General features: G+C 40.6%; 1 protein-coding gene and 1 long non-coding RNA gene across 2 annotated transcripts in view; one reads left to right on the top strand and one right to left on the bottom strand.

Annotated features, from left to right (window-relative positions):
• The window catches only part of LOC135083440 (uncharacterized), a 262,840-nt gene that overhangs the window by 88,109 nt on the left and 153,982 nt on the right, over positions 1-20,749 (top strand). The window lies entirely within an intron of this gene.
• LOC135083347 (carboxylic ester hydrolase-like) lies at positions 2,325-18,150 on the bottom strand. Its single transcript, XM_063978081.1, has 11 exons — positions 18,068-18,150; positions 16,333-16,481; positions 15,509-15,648; positions 14,040-14,182; positions 12,550-12,735; positions 11,597-11,787; positions 10,437-10,605; positions 9,460-9,676; positions 6,209-6,318; positions 4,700-4,835; positions 2,325-4,079 (listed from the first exon to the last, which is right to left on the bottom strand). Exons 1-11 carry the CDS (start codon positions 18,147-18,149, stop codon positions 3,908-3,910), a joined length of 1,695 nt encoding a protein of 564 aa, XP_063834151.1. The 5' UTR covers position 18,150; the 3' UTR covers positions 2,325-3,907.

The following is a 20,749-nucleotide window of genomic DNA, read 5'->3' as shown; positions in this document are numbered from 1 at the left end:
ATACCATTTTGTAGGAATGCCTGGAGCGTGCTCTGTGGCCTGGATTTTGTTGGTAACAAACCCCCAGAAATAAAATGTGTTTTATGGAGGGCCGGCGGAATTTACTGCCCGCATAAAATAAGTCTAATAGTAAGTACCTAGTGCCTTACATTTTTTGGCCCCATAATTCGGTAGATGTTTTAAAAAAAGTTTAGTTTTGAAAGTAACACACGTAGGTCTTAGGTATATTTTCAATAGAACTCAGCAAAGTAAAACTTGGAGGTAAAAGGAACATGGCTAGGAAGAGGATGGTGGACAGATACTAAATAATATGTTGTTCCTATTGCTCTGGGTGTCTTGTGTGTAGGCAAATAATAAGAGTACCTAGGTAAAGTAAGCTACTTTAAAAAAATTCGTTTGAGATGCGACACTAACACTAAAAAAATTAACTTTTTTACTAGTTTTCTTTTATTTGCCAGGCAGGTATTCGCATAAATCTAGGTAAGTTAGTACCTACACGCATTTTTATTAGTAAGATAAGTAAACTGTCCAATCATTTTCTAATTTATTTATTTCATTTTTTCAGACAAGAATTAGGATTGTCTGATTCTCACTTCGAACGAAGATTGAAGTCATTTGGAGCGTTTGCCCAAAAATAGTCAATATAATGAGGGTTTCTACCAGTGTTGGCAAAAAGTTAATCTGATTAATGATTAAAAATTAATGATTAAAATCATAATCAAAATGTTTTGATTATGATTAATTAATCATTAATCAAAAATTTTGATTAAGATTAATTAATCATAATCATTAATCGTTAATTTGATTATTTGATTAACTATCTACTATTTTCATAAGAAAAGGGATGGGGGTGTATGAAAAGGTACCTGCGACTTATAAAATGTCTAGCAAAGGGGGGATCTGGAGTTGTACTGTAGTTTTCACTACTCAAAACACTTATCGCACTAGTTTTGTTTCTCACAATTCCTTCTATTCTTCCGCTATCCTCCAGCAAAATTGGGTCAAGAAAGAAGTTAAGCGGGCTGGCTGACGATAGGGGAGAAGTCCGTCCCCCCCCCCCCCTCCCAAGGTAGGGGCAAGCGTGGGCAATTGAACAGAAAGGTGGGGTTGCTAAACTAAGAGGTTTTGCGTGTTGGGGAGGTGCAGGAGAGTTCGTACCAGAAGTTTCGGGGGGAGGGCCACGCGTGGGCAATTCAATAGAAGGGTGGGGTTGCTAAACTAGGAGGTTTTGCGTGTTGGGGAGGTGCAGGAGAGTTCGTACCAGAAGTTTCGGGGGGAGGGCCACGCGTGGGCAATTCAATAGAAGGGTGGGGTTGCTAAGCTAGGAGGTTTTGCGTGTTGGGGAGGTGCTGGAGAGTTCGTACCAGAATTTTCGGGGGAAGGGCCACGCGTGGGCAATTCAATAGAAGGGTGGGGTTGCTAAGCTAGGAGGTTTTGCGTGTTGGGGAGGTGCTGGAGAGTTCGTACCAGAAGTTCGGGGGGAGGGCCACGCGTGGGCAATTCAATAGAAGGGTGGGGTTGTTAAGCTAGGAGGTTTTGCGTGTTGGGGAGGTGCAGGAGAGTTCGTACCAGAAGTTCGGGGGGAGGCCCACTCGTGGGCAATTCAATAGAATGGTGGGGTTGCTAAGCTAGGAGGTTTTGCGTGTTGGGGAGGTGCAGGAGACTTCGTACCAGAAGTTTCGGGGGAAGGGCCACGCGTGGGCAATTCAATAGAAGGGTGGGGTTGCTAAACTAGGAGGTTTTGCGTGTTGGGGAGGTGCAGGAGAGTTTGTACCAGAAGTTTCGGGGGGAGGGCCACGCGTGGGCAATTCAATAGAAGGGTGGGGTTGCTAAACTAGGAGGTTTTGCGTGTTGGGGAGGTGCAGGAGACTTCGTATCAGAAGTTTCAGGGGAGGCTAGGGGTGGGGGGCAGGTGGTGGGAGTGTGGGGTTGCAAGTAAGTGCTGGAACGGTAGGGGAAGTGGACTGATATCCTCCTACGGGAGGTCGGAAGACTGCACCGGAAGTTTCAGCGAGGGTAGGGGGCGGGGGGCAGTCTAGGTTACTTTATATTTGTCTAGGTATGACCTGTCATAGAATTGTAGCCTAAAACCAAACATCTAATATTAGAATTCAATGTTTTAACATTGTTTTCGATGAACATTTAAGAAGTTAATCAAGTTAATCAAATTAATGATTATTGATTAATGATTAACAAATTAATCATGATTATGATTACTTTTTTAATCATGATTATTTTAATCAGGATTAATTTAATCATGATTAAAATTAATCAAATTAATTAATTGATTAAAAAATTAATTGATTAGTGCCAACACTGGTTTCTACGTATGAAAAATCCGCCAGATGGCAATACGTAGACGCAAGGTCCAAATGCTGCATGATTGGTTATTTTTGACATGATTTAGATAGGGGTCATTCCATCGTTTCGGGTGTTACGTTCGTACACACATATTCAACAATTTCATGTATTTTGAAATAGTATTTTAATAATGTTAGTGCCTTAATCTGTCCGTTTTTAGTTGTTTTATCTTAATAATAAAGTTTGTACAGCTTAGAATGTAGGATAACGAAAATACGAGTCGAAAAGTGTGCGTTTCGGGCGTTACGAGATTTTGCCTCTATGTTCTGACTGTTGCTGCATTTACTCGAAATTTAGCGAATTTTCTTAAGGAATCATACCTAAAACTTACAGGACTTCTAAAGTATGACATTTACAAACCATGTAACATACAATCACTGTTAAATAAAACGTTTAACTATTTTTTTATAAATTTTTTCTTTGTTTCGGGTGTTACAATGGTTCTGTTTCGGGTGTTACGAGTACGAAAATTCAACTCGTTTTATCGATAAAATCGGTGTTTTATTAGTCTCTAGGTACTACAAAATAAGGAGTACAACAAATAAACACAAATAGAGCGAATTCTGGTTTGAAATTACGAAGCAGCTTTTTTTTAAAAATATACAAAGTTCAAGTTTAATTTTTCCTCAGAATATAGCTTTTTCTATTGTTTTTGGCTTGAAATAGCATTACTTTAATTTCTAATTACGATATTTATTGGAAATGTCAAACATCGGCACTTTTTAGCAATACCTTAATTTTAGTGTTAAGTCGACATTTCAAAAAAGTCTTAAATTGAGAAATATGACTCCTTTTCCGATGCCAGCGCTAGTGGGAGGTCAAAGGACCCTCACAGTAATACTTTTTCACTTCTCCAAGCAATATACACACATTATCGACATATAAATAAAAATGTAATACCCGAAACGTTTCGGGTGTTACAGTTTTTAATCAAGAAAGAAACATACTAAATTAGTATCATGCTCAGATATTAGTTAGTATTTGAAATCATTACTACCATGACCTTACTTTTACCAAATATTGTTACTCTAATCCATGTGTAAGGTACAATAATAAAACAAATACCTGTTTTTCTGTTTCGGGTGTTACATCGCCGAAGTAACAAGAAAACACACTTAAACTTGATGATTATCCATTTTTTTGGGACTATGACGCTATCTACCAATACTATGATAAATACCCTCGAATCATGTAGTGGCAAAACGTTTCACAGATTGATAGGTTTTTTTAAATCGTATTAACAATAATTAGAGAGAAAATGATCATTCAGACAGTTGACTTAAGTATAGACTTTGAAGACTAATAACTTAAAAATTACTTGTTTCTTTCAGATTTTTTTTGTTGCACATTATAATTTGGAATGTTTACTTTCAAAATTCATCAGATTTAATGCGAAAAGAACATATTTAGTTTTTCACCCTCGGTAACATTTGTCATGGAATGACCCATATGCAAAATCCACCAATCACGCAGCAGTCAGACCCCACATCCACGTCCCGCCATCTAGTGGATCTTTCATACGCGAAAACCCTCATTGTCTCAAGCCCTAATAGTCCAAGGGATAGAGTTCGTCCCACAGCTTGAAGCGGTCCTCGAACATTCGCGCGCGAACGCTGAGCGGCTCGGCGACGCGCAAATATTTGCGCTCGGCAGGCGTCATGGCGGGCCAGTGCACGGTCAGCTCTGGTTGGTTTTCAGACGGTGGCGGGTTCGGGTCTCTGGAAGGACATTTCTATTTAATTATTGTTCAAAAATGGCTTTGTGTTTGTAGATCTCTCTAGAAGAGAAAAACTTTTTTTTAAATAATATTTAACAAGTTAACCCCTTGCGGTAAAATATGATTGTGTAGTTGTGTGTGGGTACACTACAATAAATTGTAGTCGAGTAGTGACGGGGTTCGAACCCGCGTTCCTCGGAAATCGAATCAGATATTCCGACACCTTTAAAACCGTTCGGTTATTGTCGCTTATTCTGTGCTAAGGTATACTTATTTTGTCAACAATGGCACATGAGTAAAGATTCTCTACTGATGTGACAATAGCTTAGTGTTTATATATTCAATTCCATTCTGATCGTACATTTGGATAGAGAGATTTACACCATGACAATAGGCTAAAAAAACCTTTTCTTAGTCCATTAATTACGATTTATCAAGAATTTTGGACACGTATTTTTATTTGTCAATAAAACAAGTTAATTACGAAGTTATGGTGCGTTGAAATTCCGTGTGACGTCACAAAGTGCCTACACTAACCACGCCTTGACGTCACGGGCTTTTTCTTGCACTTGACGCGCTATATCTCTTTCAAATGACGTCGTACTCCAAACGCTACATTACCCGTATCTCGCGAAGTTGTACCAGATGGTGGTCATGCGGTCGACCATGAATGAGTCCCGGCTGTGGTCGGCCGGGATGGCGGGGTAGCGGAAACTCAGCGTGAATAGATACAGCATGTCGTCGTGGTGCGCCGCTCCTGTGGACATTCAATATAAATATAAATAAATAAATATCATTTGTCTACTCACGGACATTGCCCGCGGGCGGCGTGACCGGAGGGAGCGGCGAGCGTTCGGCGAACGAACGAGCAATGTTCGGTTCGTGAGCGAACATCGAAGAAGACGATCCTGACGCACTCTCTTCAACGACTTTGCACTAAACGGTCTCAATATCATTGTTAATTTATACCGAATAGGCAATTAATTGTATACAGTCCACTCTTTCATTTAATTAACTTCCACTACACTCACTATCGAAGTAACATCATTGGACATTAAACACTACGCTTCTAGTCCCAAACTAAGCAAAGCTTGTAATATGGGTACTAGACAACGGATATAAACATACTTAAATACTTTTTTTTTGTAAATACATACATATTATACATAGAAAACGCCCAGTCCAATACAAACAAATACTATGTTCATGCACACAAATGTTTGTACTGTACGGGAATCGAACCCGCAACCTCTGGAATAGTAGTCCGTTTCAAACCACTACACCAAACGGCCGACATTCAATGAACAGAGGTGTCTACAGGGTGTCCCAGAATGGGTGAATCAAACTGCTAGGGGAGGTAGCTCTACTAATGTACTATCCCTAAAAAATATGAAAAAAAAAGAGCATAAGGACAAAAAATTTTTTTTTTTAAATGTGAAAATAAATCAGCTTTGCCTAAGTATCTGGCTATAATTGCTGCGTTTGGAGTTTATTTGTACTTTTTTCTTACTAATATTAATTGTAAACAAACTTTTGAAAATAATGACTAGATTTCGAGTTTAGAGAACTTTAATAAAAAAAAATGACAATTTTTTTTTTCTTTTTTTTTAGGGATACCTAGTACATTAGTAGAGCTACCCCCCTAGCAGTTTGATTCACCCATTCTGGGACACCCTGTATATAAGATTTTAAACTCTATCTATCTATAGCAGCCTTTAGGGGGTTCGCCTTCGAACATAGGCCTCCTCTTCAACGCTTCACCGACTTCTGTCCATGGCCACACGCATCCAGTTCACTCCAGCCTGCTGCCGGATGTCGTCTGTCCACCGTTTAGGCGGTTTTCCCCAAGATTTTTTTTTTTTAGTTGGGGTTTGGGGAGTTACTGTCTCTTGTGTCACAGGGTAACGGGACTATTCCCACCTCTCATTCCCACCGAGTCGTTAAGATGGAACAAACGAAAAAAGATGGACACGGGAATGGGACAATATGCACCGTTTATTACATTGGTATTTACTGGGTAAAATATTTGCTACCTTTGCGAAGAAATAAACCAAAAAAATAAAATGGTCACCAAATCTGATGTTAGGTTGGCTGACAACTTTCTCGACAAATATAAAAGTAGGGTCTTACCTCTAGGCTTCATCGTGACGCTATCTTCGTACCAGCTGTGGTTGCCGATGTATGCAAACTCGTAGTAGAACACCTTGTGCGGCGAGTGGCGGCACATCAGGTTCGCCATCCTGAAGATATAAATACATAATCATTTAATTTTAATGATACGCATAAAACCGTTCTAGCCCAGACAATGTGTATTGCTGATAAGCGAACAATTTTCAACCGCTTCATCCGTCATTAACATCTCCCTAATTTCATGGAATGGCTGACTACACCACCGATCAAAATGGCGCGAATATTTGTTATGCGCAACTTTCGGGCCCTGTAACTTTTGTATTTGTAGAGATATTTTCATGATTCTTTCACAATTATTATTAGTTTTACTTATATTTTCAAGTTTTATTAAAAGAAAAAAAATGGAAACTTGTCCATTGCCTACCAGTGCCACGCTTTACCAAGGCGATAGCATTACACTAAAACATCTACAACCCGATCGGGCTAACTGCGCATCTCAGCCATAGGACGTCCACTGCTGAACATAGGCCTCCCCCAATGCTTTCCATGTTGCCCGGTTGGTAGCGGCCTGCGTCCAGCGCCTTCCTGCTACCTTTATGATGTCGTCGGTCCACCTTGTAAGTGGACGTTCCACACTGCGTTTTCCGGTACGCGGCCTCCACTCCAGAGTTAACTTTAAACTTTTTGTTTCTGTGCAGTTAACTTTACCACGTTGTAAAGTCCTGCAATTTCTTGCAAGAGGTGTCCCTTTAGCTTCTGACATTTACCACAAACTGTTGTAGAATGAGGATCATTTCGATTTTTAGCTGTGAATGCAGATTTATAGGGCTAAGAAATCCTTAATACACAGTCCAAAAATTTTTGTTCTACGACAAAAATTGACGAAGTTATGGCCAAATTACTAAAAAAGTTCACTGACCGCCCGGCGCGGGACCGTTGACGTCACTGTATCCGATCCGAACGCTGCCGGCGTACTGCGTGGATAGAAAATATTTTTTTCTAGCCAAACTATCAGTTTGAGAGAAAAACTTGTAATGACATATATTCATCAGAATAAAGTAAGCTATCGATAGGTAATTTTAAAAATAGAAATTGTGAAAAATAACGCAAAAAATCCATACGCTCATACGATTCAATGGAACGCAGAGACGCGATTGGGGTCTCCGCGGTGGTATATTTGGCGATTTATTCAAATAAAGTGTTCATAAGTGTTGTTAGAGTCATATCTTCTTCCAAGTAAAATATTAAAATGTATAAGTATTAATTTATTTACTTCTAACAATAAGGTATAGCTGAGGCAGATACACTCTGCCTAGGCTACAAGACATTTCTATGCAGATCATTTCGATGTACACGCAATACCTACCTGTTATTTAGTTTTTCTGAGTTAAACCTACGTACCTACCTATCTTTTCGCCGTTCCCATGGGCGGACCAGCTGCTGCAGGAAAGGACAGCTGCTCCCTCCTATTTAATCTTAGCCTAGAAGCTGGGTATGACTCCCCCGCCCCCCTCCTCTCCCCAGGTCATAAGCTGGGCATGACTTCCCCCTCGGCCAGAAGTTGGGTATGATTTACCCCCCCCCCCCCCCCCCAGGCCCGAAACTGGGTATGACTTGACCCCTCCCCCTCCCCCCAGGCCAGAAGCTGGGTAAGGCTTGCCCCTCCCCCCAGGCCATAAGCATAAGCTGGGTATGACTCCCCCTCGGCCAGAAGCTGGGTAGTACATACCCCCCCCCCCCCCAGCCCATAGAAACTGGTTATGACTTGACCCCCCCCCCCTCCCCCAGGCCAGAAGCTGGGTAAGGCTAGCTCCTCCCCCCAGCCCATAAGCATAAGCTGGGTATGACTCCCCCTAGGCCAGAAGCTGGGTATTACATACCCCCCCTCCCCCCAGGCTAGAAACTGGGTAAGGCTAGCCCCTCCCCCCAGCCCATAGAAACTGGTTATGACTTGACCCCCCCCCCCTCCCCCAGGCCAGAAGCTGGGTAAAGCTAGCCCCTTCCCCCAGTCCATAAGCATAAGCTAGGTATGACTCCCCCTCGGCCAGAAGCTGGGTATGACTTACCCCCCCCCCCCCAGGCCAGAAACTGGGCATGACTTGCCTCTCCCCCCCTCCCACCAAGGCCAGAAGCTGGGTAAGGCTTGCCCCTCCCCCCAGGCTATAAGCTGGGTATGACTTATCCCCCCCCCCCAGGCCAGAAACTGGGTATTAGCATCATATTATGTATTATTATGTTCAATACAAACTTAATGATAAGTTACACTCACCCCAACCGCGTCTCCGCATTGCATCGAATCCTATGAAAATGTGGTTTTTGGACATAGCGATACTTAATTTTCACAATTTTTATTTTTTTTAATTACTGGTCGATAGGTTACTATATTTTGATGAATAAATGTTATTAAAAGTTTTTTTCTAAAACTGATGGTTTAGCTGGAAAAAAATATTTTCCATCCCAATAGTACGCCGGCTGCGCTCGATTCGGACGTCACGCGGCCCTGCGTACGTTGACTTTTAGCGGCAAAAACGGCCTATGTTTATTACTTAACTAGCTTTCCGCCCGCGGCTTCGCCCGCGTCGAATTTTGTCTGTCACAGAAAAAATTTATCGCGCGCGTCCCTGTTTCAAAAACCGGGATAAAAACTATCCTATGTTCTTTCCCGGGACTCAAACTATCTCTATGCCAAATTTCATCAAAATCGGTTGCGAGGTTTAAGCGGGAAAGCGTAACAGACAGACAGACAGACAGACAGACAGACAGAGTTACTTTCGCATTTATAATATTAGTTGGGAAGTTGGGATATCTTCGTAAGTAATGGTCCGATTTGGATAATTCAAAAAGATATATCTTTCTTATGTCTTAAAGATTAACGTAGATACTAGTTTTATTGAATTTTCTACAACAGTACTGATCCTCATTGCCCATTCATAAATTTAAAGCACATATCAAAAGCAACTTAATGAAAAAGGGCTACTATAAAGTAGATGATTATACATATAAAAGATAAAAATGTTTGGAATGTTTAACTATCTAGCTCGCATCAATACTTATGACTATAATTTGTATATTTTAAAGACTGTAAACCCTTGAAAAGGAGGCTGACAATAGTGACTGAGTTTCTTACGCTGCTTCTTCTCAGCACTGGCCCATTTATTGTCCCGAAGCAGTGGTAGGGTTAATATTGGGACGTGTAAAAGTGCTTTTTAAAAGCCTATTTGCAAAAATAAATGAGTTTTATGAGTTTTTACCTGTGCGTGTTAAATCCAACAATCGCATCTCCGTATATCTTCCCCAAGGCGAAGGCGCTTTTGTCGTCGTTCTTCAGCGGCCACTCCTCAAGGTATGCGTCCTTCAGTCTGTCGGCAACGAGAGATGCGTTCTCCTTTGGAAGTTGGAAGGAGATGGGTGCTATTTGTTCCCACTCCGCGTTCATTCGGTTTCGCAGAGTCTCGTTTCTAACAACATCTGGAATAAATACAATGATTTTAAAGTTCAATAGCTACATCCAATGATGACTGAAATATGGACTGCTTTGAAAGATGGGATGTCAACACTTCTAGTGGGTTTGACCTTAGAGTTATAAATAGAGGACACAAAAGTAGTTGCTTAATAATAATTGGTTTTGACACAGCTGCAGCAGTGTTAGCGACATAAATATTATTCTTCTTCTGCCTCGCCTTATCCCGTTACGAGGGGTCGGCTTTTCCAATCATGCGCCGCGATTTGATTCTACCTTGAACGTCTTGTTCATAGAGTCCCAACACTGTCATGTCCTTTTGGACATTCAACCAGGGGCTAACGACTTACGATGAATAAAAAACATCATGTTTTGGAAGGGACGTCAGTTCTTCTAACTTTTTTTTTAATCCACTATTAAGAATGTAAGGTTTTGTTGTGCATTTTTTATATTTTGTGATTTTAAATTGCTCGCACTCTGCATAACTTTCGATTAACTTGTAAAGTTTATCTGTGGAAACTGATTAGGCTACTGTACTGTTTTTATTTTTTAAGTTCACATGTATAAACTCATGCTGTTTGTTTCCTTAATAAAGAAAAATAAAATAAAATAAAAACTCGTAGGTACTGATATAAAAATGATTTGATTTGAAAGTAGCTAGCATTGATGTCTCAACTATATTGGTTCTTATAGCCCAAAAAGTGATATACCTTTTGGTATACTTAATGCAATTTACCTAAAAGCTCTATAGAGGTCGTTATAACTCACTGAAAGCATTCCAGAAGAACTCATCGGTAGTCTGGCTGATGATGTGCGGGACGGCGTGCATTTTCCCCTCACGGATAGCATCCGCTGGCTGGATGGCTAAGAACCGCTCCTGACCGAAGTCCAGCTCCACTACCGGCTGCCAGATGCCGACTGGGTCCCAGCCGAATTGCTACATAAACATAAGTTACATTACTTCTTCGTAATTTTTCCAAATTATTCAGCCGGAGGAATAAGAGAACACTCATCGTCAAATACACTCCACATCAAATAAATCGCACCTCCCGCGACAAACCAACCAATATTGGCACTATTTAAAAGCCTAGTTCTAAACTTCATTTCATTAAAGGAACTGTTTTTACCCCAAAAATGTGACTTTAGAAGGATCCAGAGTCACTTAATCAAAAAATAGGTAGTCACGCTTGAGCTCTATACAGGGTGTCCCGTAAATCAACGTCAAGCCGGAACTGGGTGTTGAAGCAAGTTGTGCCTGATCGCTAATAAAAATCCAATCAGTGAAGGCCAAGTTTGTCCCGAGGGAAAATAAGATGATATTGGATCCGCAACGCAATTAATCAGAAGAGCAATCTTGGTAGTACAATCCGATTGAGCTAACTGCGCACCTCTTCCACATCGTCGCAGATGACCACTGTCCCTGTGACGACCAAACGCCACAAACATGGGAACATCTTCTTACACAATGCCCTAGATTCGTCACACAACGCCACATCCATGAAACCACTTCTCGCTTGCTTAACGTAAATCCTTACAATGTAATAGATATAGTACCAGAGCTGCGATGTGACGTCACGGCTGCCAGAGTAGTGCCAAGTTAACTCAATCGGGTTGTTTTAAAAAGTCGAAAGCTATAAACAATGAGAGCAAGGTATCTAAGTACCCTTGTTAACTGTAAGTACATAATGTTACAGTCAAAATCGGTCAAATTCAGTCAAAAGTGGTTTTGACTGATGCCCTTGGACAATATCGCTTTTGACTGATTTTTCCAGTCAAAAGTGGTTTAGACCAAGCGCTGATTTACGCACTGAGAACCAATTTTGAGTGCAAAAATCAGTCAAAAGTGGTTTTGATCGATTGAGTTTTGACTGTCACATACACACAAATAGAAATGAGATGGTAATTTGATAAATGGAATGTCTTCTTACATAAAATCCAAACAGCGAGTTGCCCAGCTCTCTATAGCTCTTGGTCTTGAGGCAGTCGATGATGACGGAGGAGTTGTCGTAGGGACAGTTGAGGATCTGAGCCTGCTTTACAGCCAGGTCAAATTGGTGGTGGAACAGCGGCTCCTTGCCGATGGGAGAGCCGCTTATGGAGATACCTCGGTGGAAGAGACCTGGTTATGAAGTTAAAACATTGAAATACGAGTAGATATTGCGACCGTAGTGAAATATCTGCTTTATTCTGCTTAAAAAAGACATAATATTGGAAAGGTTGGCGTACTAAGGTTTCTGGGCCATTTGGCCAGAATAATTGTTTTGATCATTATAATTATTATGATCATTAGGTTTTTAGTCACCTCACTACTGTAGGAACATGCGGACCATCTCTAACTTACCTGGGCAAATAGAGGATTTGACTCCTTCACTGGCCAAATGGGTTGGGAAAACTGATGATTTTTGTCCCCTAGTCTGCTCTTAAGACATCTACAGAAAGAGTAGAAGTCGTCTTATCCTGCCTATCTGTATTTAGTATACATTAGTGTTTAGTTTAGTGTGTAATAATTAGCAGGCCTCCCACTAGGTGAACCGACGTGCCGGTGTAGAACCTAAAGCCTGGTCCGTGAGCACGTAGAATTTTGTCCAATGACCCCAAGCTACCCATCCTTATCGCTCGCGCGTAATTATGTTACTGTCGCGCTCGCACACTCACTGCGGGCGCGCGTCGCACAGTCGCGACAGCAATAATTACGCGCGAGCGATAAGGATGGGTAGCTTGGGGTCATTGGACAAAATTCTACGTGCTCACGGACCGGGCTTTAGATGCGGGCAGTGTAGGACCGTTCGTTTTGGAAATCCTTGGGGGAGACCTTTGTCCAGCAGTGGACGTTGTTTGGCTGAAACGAACGGACGGAAGAGACATTAGTGTTTTAACTTACCTTTGGACATAGGCGAGATCATGTGCAGCAGAACACTAATAGAACCCGCGCTGACGCCCGTGATGGTGACCAAGTTGGGGTCCCCGCCGAAACCTCTGATGTTCCTCCGCACCCACTTCAGGGCAACCACCTGGTCTTTGAAGCCGTTGTTGCCGGGCGCTAACTCATCGCCAGTGCTGAGAAAACCTGGGATAGTCATTTAGTTTTTTTTTTTTTTTTATACACAACGAGGAAGCTCTTGGCCTGTATCTCACCTGATGGTAAGTGACGATCAGGCCAAAGGTGGAAGCGAGCTTCACCCGGAATCCTCAACCACGGAGGAACTGGCTATCTTACCTCTAACTGCCGGAACACAACAATGCTGTTAACATTGTTGTTATGGCGACAGACTTAGGTAAGGACTTAGTTTTAGATACTGGAAATTTTCATTACTCCAACTCCTTTGTACCTAATAAAGATCTACTGCAGGAGCGCTTAGAACATAATCTTACAGACTTATCGATTCTCTCCATGCATGTAACATAACATAACAAGTGACAAATAAATTTAAATCCATCAATAAGCAAGGCAATCTAAATTGTGGTGGACGTGTGTAGGTATCTACCCTACTTACGAGTAAGGCCCAGTGCCCACGGTGAAACGCAACTGCAACGAAACTGCAACTGCTAGTTACTTTTGAGTTGCATCTAAGTTTCTGCCATAACGTCCGTTGAGAGACCACACATGACGCGACCAGTTTGAAAGTTTCAGTTTCACTCATCAGAATCATCAGAAAGTCGCAGTTTCGTTGCAGTTGCGTTTCACCGTCTGTTCTGGGCCTAAGTGTTCTCAAAGCAGAAGAATAAGGTAGATTTCTACTTGGTCGCTATATCGATGAGTTGATGTTGTAGTGGTAAAAGACACTTTTTTGAGTAAATCAATTAACAGGCTCTAACCAGCTCCTGAATGACTAAAAATCTAATATAAGTAAGTAGGTAGGTTATGCATATGGGCTAATTCAAATTTGTAAGCTAATCCCTTAGCTAAACCATTACTATTATGGATGCAATAAAGAATTGAGTATACTATAGGCTAACCCGTATTCACAAACATTACTATGAGGTCCCACAGTGCACGTGGACGCACAGGGTGACACACGAACCAATCACAGAGCTCTATTCAACGCTGTGGGTTCGATTTGCTGCTTTAAGTGAAGCAAGCATTGTTTGTGAATGCGTGGTAAATTCAGTGAACTGCTCCTGAACCAAATGTACCTACTACTGCTTTTTTTATTTATTTATTTTAACCGACAGACAGTGGTGACTGAGTTTGTTGCGGCGCTTCTTCTCAGCACTTGCCAAATGTTGGTCTCGAAGCGCTGGTAGGGTAAAAAGATTATGAGACATCTAGGCTTCTTAAGAGCAAAAATTTGACGATTTGTAAGCACTTTATAATAGTCTATGCAAATAAAGAAATTTTGACTTTGACTTTGGGCGTAATTTACTACTCACCAAGCGAGCCCAGCCTGTAGTTGATGGTGACGAGCACCAGGTCTTTGTCCAGCAGATAGTGCGGGCCAGCCACGTCGCTGCGCCCCGTCATCGAGTAGAAGCCGCCCGGGTGGATGAAGAACACCACTGGTAGCGGCTTGGATCTATGCCATACAATAACGATTAAGGCCCAGAACCACCGATTACCCCCCCCCCCCCCGTCGCAAGTCCTAAGGCACCCCCTGGTACCCCCCAGGATTTTGGGGTTACCTACCGATTCGAAGATTGAAAGAATCGACCGCAGATTTGCCATGCAGATATGCAGATGTGCCAGTGAGTACTAATCTGCGCGACTTGTGTCACCCCCTGATGCTTGGCACCCGGGGCGGACCGCCCCCACCGCCCCCCCCCCCCTTACGCCGCTACTGCCCAGAACAGACGGTGAAACGAAACTGCAACTTTCTGATGATTCTGATGAATGAAACTGAAACTGAAAGTTTCAAACTGGTCGCGTCATGTGTGGTCTCTCAACGGACGCTATGGCAGAAACTTAGATGCAACTAAAAAGTAACTAGCAGTTGCAGTTTCGTTGCTATTGTTTCTTCAAAAATAACTCACACGATTCGATAGTACTACTAAAGGTAAATCATTCTGCCGCGGGAAAAATGTCTGGTTTTGCTTTTTATTTCATATTGTTATTGTATTGCTTAGGACATTGTCCTGTTTTGTATACGTAATAAAATAAATAAATAAATAAAACAACCACTAAAATTTCACGGTGTATAGAAGGGATCTGCAAGAAACAGGATGTCCTAGTGGGAAATAATCCCAAAGCAATAGTGGGATGAGGGCGTTGCATTACTGTCCGGAGTGTGTCCCTACGCATTTTAGTATCGGAAAACGAAAGTGATAAAAATAACGTTGAAATTGGTAATTAATTACCTAGTTACCTAAAGAAAATAATTGTTCCTTATTTATGTTGTTTGGACTGATAAGGAAAGTGACTGATATTTTCCTGCTGTGAGTCAATTAAGTAGGTACCTAGATATAAAGTGGGTCATGAAGCCTAATGAATTACTTAATAGGAAGTTATAGGTACATGTAAAAAGACAAAACGAAAAAATGAGATACTGCTACTGCACTTTTCTTGGTTTTATTTAATTTTTCTGAGTTGAGTGTTGTTTCATCATCATCATCATCATTTCAGCCACAGGACGTCCACTGCTGAACATAGGCCTCCCCCAATGACTTCCACATCGCACGGTTGGCAGCGGCCTGCATCCAGCGCCTTCCCGCTACCTTTATCAGGTCATCGGTCCACCTTGTGGGTGGACGTCCTACGCTGCGTTTTCCGTCGCGTAGTGTTGTTTACGCGTCGCTTACGCCTCCGTCTTGACTGATCAACACTTTCCACCAAGTGCGATGTAGGCCAAGAGTAGGTACACAACCGAAACTACGGCGTAGTTAGTGTTGACGATATTGCTACAAACCTATGGCTCCTAGGGGTGTAGACGTTGATGGTAAGGCAGTCTTCATCGACGTAGTAGTCATCGGGTGCGATGAGCGGACACGCCGGGCCGTCGTCGCTCGCGTTCACTTCGCCCTTGTAAGATAGGATGGGCTTGGGAGGCTGCGGACATAGTAGGTTATTGTTAGAGAATCATATACCTACTCTAGAGCAGTGTTCCGCAATTTTTTTGTGTTTAAGTTACATCTAGGAAAACCTCAAACGAAATTCTTTAGAGATAAAACCACACATGAAAAAATCAATTTTTAAGTAATTACTTTTATTAGCCTTACCCTTACTTACTTACTAAAAATAAGTTTATAAGATAATCTTATTTTTTCGAGGCACACCACGGTATACCAGTAAGTACTGCTCTAGAGCCTAGAGTACTAGACTTCTAGAACATGATACTCAGTACATCGGTCAGAAAGGTGCAGAAAACTACAGAATGGTTAGCCTGTATCTCGGTATCAGTGCAAGGATATCATGAGGTACCTATATTGGGAGAGAGTAACTAGTTGTTATGTTGTTGAAGGTGGTGTAGGGTAAATAGATCTCTACTGATAGATCTGACATTCTGACAGATGGGATATTTTTATCCTTACCAAATAACAAATTCAACAATCAAAATTAAAATCGAACAATTATTCTACAAGGAAAAACAGATCTACCTAACCACTTATACCCACTCGTTTGAAATATAGTCTAAGTAGAACTCGCTCCACTGGAAAGATCCGGATCCCAGACATCAAGGTTGATAATACCTGAATTCTACCAACTACCAACTTTGTGAAATAAGTAGCTCACCTGGAACCTGAGTTTCCCCACAGGCGGCTCAGCATACTTGATGCCCCGGTACGCCTCGAACTGTCTTCCTCGCCGTGACGTCATCCATGACCCTCGGAACTGGCCCGAGGGCGACCTGACGAGGGGACCCTCATCGGACGGGCCGTGCTCTATAGTGGAAAAACGGCACTGCAGTAGGTAAACAGTTTGACAGGAAAAGTCCTGGCTGATCCTTCAATAGATGACCAGCTACAAAACCTCTACGTCGTCAGTTGATCGATCTACTTATTAGTATGGGAAAATTATTTTGATTTTAATCATTCCAGCATAAATGTTGGTAGGCATCCTTATTGCCAAAGTGTTTCATGCAACAGTCATTTCCTTTGTATTGTAACTTTATAAGTAATCAACATACTAAACTGTAAAAAATACTGCACCGGTTTACACGTTTTGTTGTGATAACAAAAAAACCGGCCAAGTGCGAGTCGGGCTCGCACACCGAGGGTTCCGCCGTACAAACGTAGCGGTTTACAATTTATGACGTATTAAATCAAATTACTTACTTGATTCCGTTGCGAGTAGTGGCGAATTTCAAAATATGCGGTATGATTATTTTTTATTTATTTATTTTTCCTATATTTGCATTATAGGTAGGTACCTACCTCAGCGTTTTTAATTTTTGCGTTGATTTAGAATTTCTCACAGTTTAGAGGCAATTAGATTTAAGAAGTGTTTGATATGAATTTCAACTTTAATATCTCTACGCGTTCATGTGAAAAAGGGTAGGTAGTAAGTTTATAATTATTAAAAAAATATTTTGTCATGTAAGCAAAAATAATATTTTAAATTTTATATAACTTCAAATTTATCATTTTCGCAATTTTTCCTTTATCTGTACTATATAACGTTGCTTCGTGCCGAATTTCAAGATTCTGAGTTCACAGGAAGTACCTTGTAGGTTTTGATTCCCTAGCGTGTGACGGAAATTCGTCTAAGGTGTCGGTATAAACTGCTGTATCTTTTGATCGCGTTAACTTAGAAGTTTGATTTTTTTACTTCTTAAAGGGACAATAGATCTAGGTATTTGGTATAAATTTCAATTTGATACCTTTATTCGTTCGTGAGAAATAAGGTAGTAAGTTTCATTTTATTAAAATATTTTTATTATATTATATAACAAAAAAAAATGAAATTTTCGCAATTTTTCCTATATTTGCATTATATGACAATGCTTTATGCCAAATTTCAAGATTCTGAGTTTACGGGAAGTATCCTGTAGGTTTTGATTCCTTTGCGAGTGTCGAAAATTTGTTGAAAATATCGACATAATCGGCTGTATCTTTTGATTGGCTTGGCTTAGAAGTTTGATATTTTCACAGCTTAAAGGGACAATAGACCTGAGTGTTTCATGTGAATTTCAGCTTGATACGTTCACGCGTTCTTGAGATAAAGGGTCTTGACAGACGGACGGACGGACAACAAAGTGATCCTATAAGGGTTCCGTTTTTTCCTTATGAGGTACGGAACCCTAAAGATATAAATAACTATAAAGAATACATACTGTTCTGCAAACAATTTATGAAATACAAATTAATTATACAGAAATCGTAATGTCTTGGGGTTTGCTTTGTTCTTTTTCAGGATAATTACTTAAAGTGGATTTTTTAAATTTGTTTTTTCCTGGAAATCTTAGGCTTCAGTTTGCTATTGGAACCTAAACTTTTCTCCTCACAATTTATGACACTTATTTATTTACCTCCATGTTTCTTCTCCGCATGACTCTTGCACGCGCTCGCGCACGCCAGCACGACACAAAACAACACACTCGCGCGCCACATCACGTCTTGATACTGCGCGCGCGCTTGCAAGTCGCTTTATAAGACCATTTGCAGTTGTAAGGTAAGATGCACACCGTGCCAGTAGTTTTTGAGATTGTTTTCCCTGTGGGCTACCGGTTTATGGTTCTGTAAGATGAGAAATGGATTGGAGGAATGGATAGAGCCTGAAAATGTGTGTTGTAGGGTAGAGCGGCGTAGCGTAAAATTAATTTACCTTCAATTTTAATGTGTATGTAGATAGTATTACCACAGAATAATAATAAGTATGGTATTACACGCATCGCATCTAACTTGGAATCAGGTCTTCTGATTAGATCGATTATCTAACGTTGTTTTTGAGGGTCACCCGTTTTTGGGGAGACAAAGTGTGCCCCTAGTCCCTACCTACAGTAAGTCGACTCTTATTTTTATAGATTGTAATTGTTAATGAAGCGTGCGTGACTCATTCATGTGCAAATGCGTTTATATCAACATAATAGATAGCAAATAATATTTGTTTTACTTTTTTTAATTGTTAAGTACTTTCTTTCATTGAGGTGGCATTTTAACGTTCTTTGTGCTGCAATAAAAAAACAACTCTAGCACTGAGAGAGTACAGGTCATTGGTGTATTTAGGGTCATTTTTATGGGGGCCTTTATATGGCACATGCCATGAATTTGGGATAGGACTGGGGGGTCCCATTGGTAACAGTTACTACTATCATATAATGGGGGGGGGGGGGCACCAGATCATCTGGGGTATGGACCACTAGCGCATGGTAAAGCAAGAAGTTGCTTGACATAGCATAAAAGAAATTGCTATGACACAATCACTATTTCTGTACCCTATGCGTGACGCAGGGGAGTATTCCGATGATACACTGAAATCAAGAATGAGTTCATACCTACCAACTTGTCATCAGGATGAATAAAGGAAGAAACCAATTACGACCGTAGGTAATAATTGTGGTTTCATCTTTTAATGTTAAATTAGCTTTATTAGCAATGTTGTTTATTAACACTCACCCTCGGAAGCAATACCAATACACCTCTGTAGAGGTCTATTTTTTTATCCACAACGAGGAAACTCTTGGCCTGTATCTCACCTGATGGTAAGTCAGGCCGAAAGAATTTAATAAACATCTACCTACTTAAGTATCGAGATCCCTTTTAATAGCTTTCAAGAGCTTCCTCCTTGTGTATATAAAAAATAATAATTTTTATTTTTTTCAGCAATATAACAATATTGCTGGCTAGAAAAGACACTAACTATCACAGCATAGCAATGAAAGTACCTACAAATAAATGTACAACTAAAAGTGATTCTGATATTCCGATAGAATTTGATGTACAAAACCGGGATACCAATTTCGTTTTTTTAACGACTACTATAATCAGAGGTAGGTATTTACCTATTTATTAGTTTTACTTAAATCATCCCCGTCTGCTAAGAAGCCATTCCCACTTAAGTATTCGGTTGCCTTACACTCTACATTCAATGTCGACTTTACCGTTTCTTTTACTTTGCGTGTATTAAAAGATAGCACCCGACGCATTAGCGGATTTTCCACGCCACAGTTGTTGAGGAAAATATCAAGTTCATTAATACGCTTCGTTGAACACTCTTAAGTCACATTGTATTCGAAAATAAAGCTTATTGTTATTAGGTATTCCTTAAACGTAGGTACTTAATGGAATAAGAAGTTAGTTGGGGTTGGGTATAATCTACTAGTCTCTTCGTCGTTGGCGTGAAAATCGTCTCCTAGTCAAAAATACCTCTAGTTCTTAGGTAACCGAATACAACTCAATCAATATAAAATTTAATTATCTGTTTAGTAGATTTAATTTATAGGTCCAGTGCTGAGTGCTTGACTGAGTCGGTGCTTTTTTTTTCTTTTGTATGGACTGTGCTTGAGGTATAGGAGCGGCACGGGACGGGCGATATTGACATGACGTGTAAGATCATACAATTCTGAAGTCAGGTCAGGCACTGACTATTAAGCACTAACACCTATAGAAGGTAGATTTATTTAAATAAAAATATAATACGCTATCCACTACGTTATCTACTCCACATCTACATTATATCTGTCTATCTACTCTAGAAGTACACTACTTACTTACCTACTTTATTAGTATACTTACGAATATATACAAATAGGTAATTCATTCTTGGGGAAATGTATTACCATATGTAACAAAATACCACACAACCTTGTCGGATTGCCAATAAACAAATTTAAGATACATATAAAAAATACCCTTATGTCCAAAGGGTACTACAAGGTTCGAGATTATATTGATGACAAGGATGCGTGGTCAGTTCAGTCTGCACATATTTCATGTACTTAAATTTGACTATTCTTACAGTTAGATAATTCCTGGCAATAAGTGGTGACTGAGTTTGTTCCGGGTTTCTTCTCAGCACTTGCCATATGTTTGTCTCGAAGCGCTGGCCTGGTAGGGCCCAAAAGATAAGGAGACATGTAAAGTGCCCCATAAGGGCTACCTTTTCTTTTTTTATTATTTTCTATTGACGTTCATAAGTGCCACTTGTGGTCTAAATTGAATAAATATTTTTGATTTTGATTTTGAATAATATCTAATTTAAGTTTTACTGA

This window comes from Ostrinia nubilalis, chromosome 23, assembly GCF_963855985.1.
Source record: "Ostrinia nubilalis chromosome 23, ilOstNubi1.1, whole genome shotgun sequence".
Lineage (NCBI taxonomy): Eukaryota > Metazoa > Arthropoda > Insecta > Lepidoptera > Crambidae > Ostrinia > Ostrinia nubilalis.
Note: the sequence above shows the minus strand (reverse complement) of the source record. Positions and strands in the feature narration are given on the sequence as shown.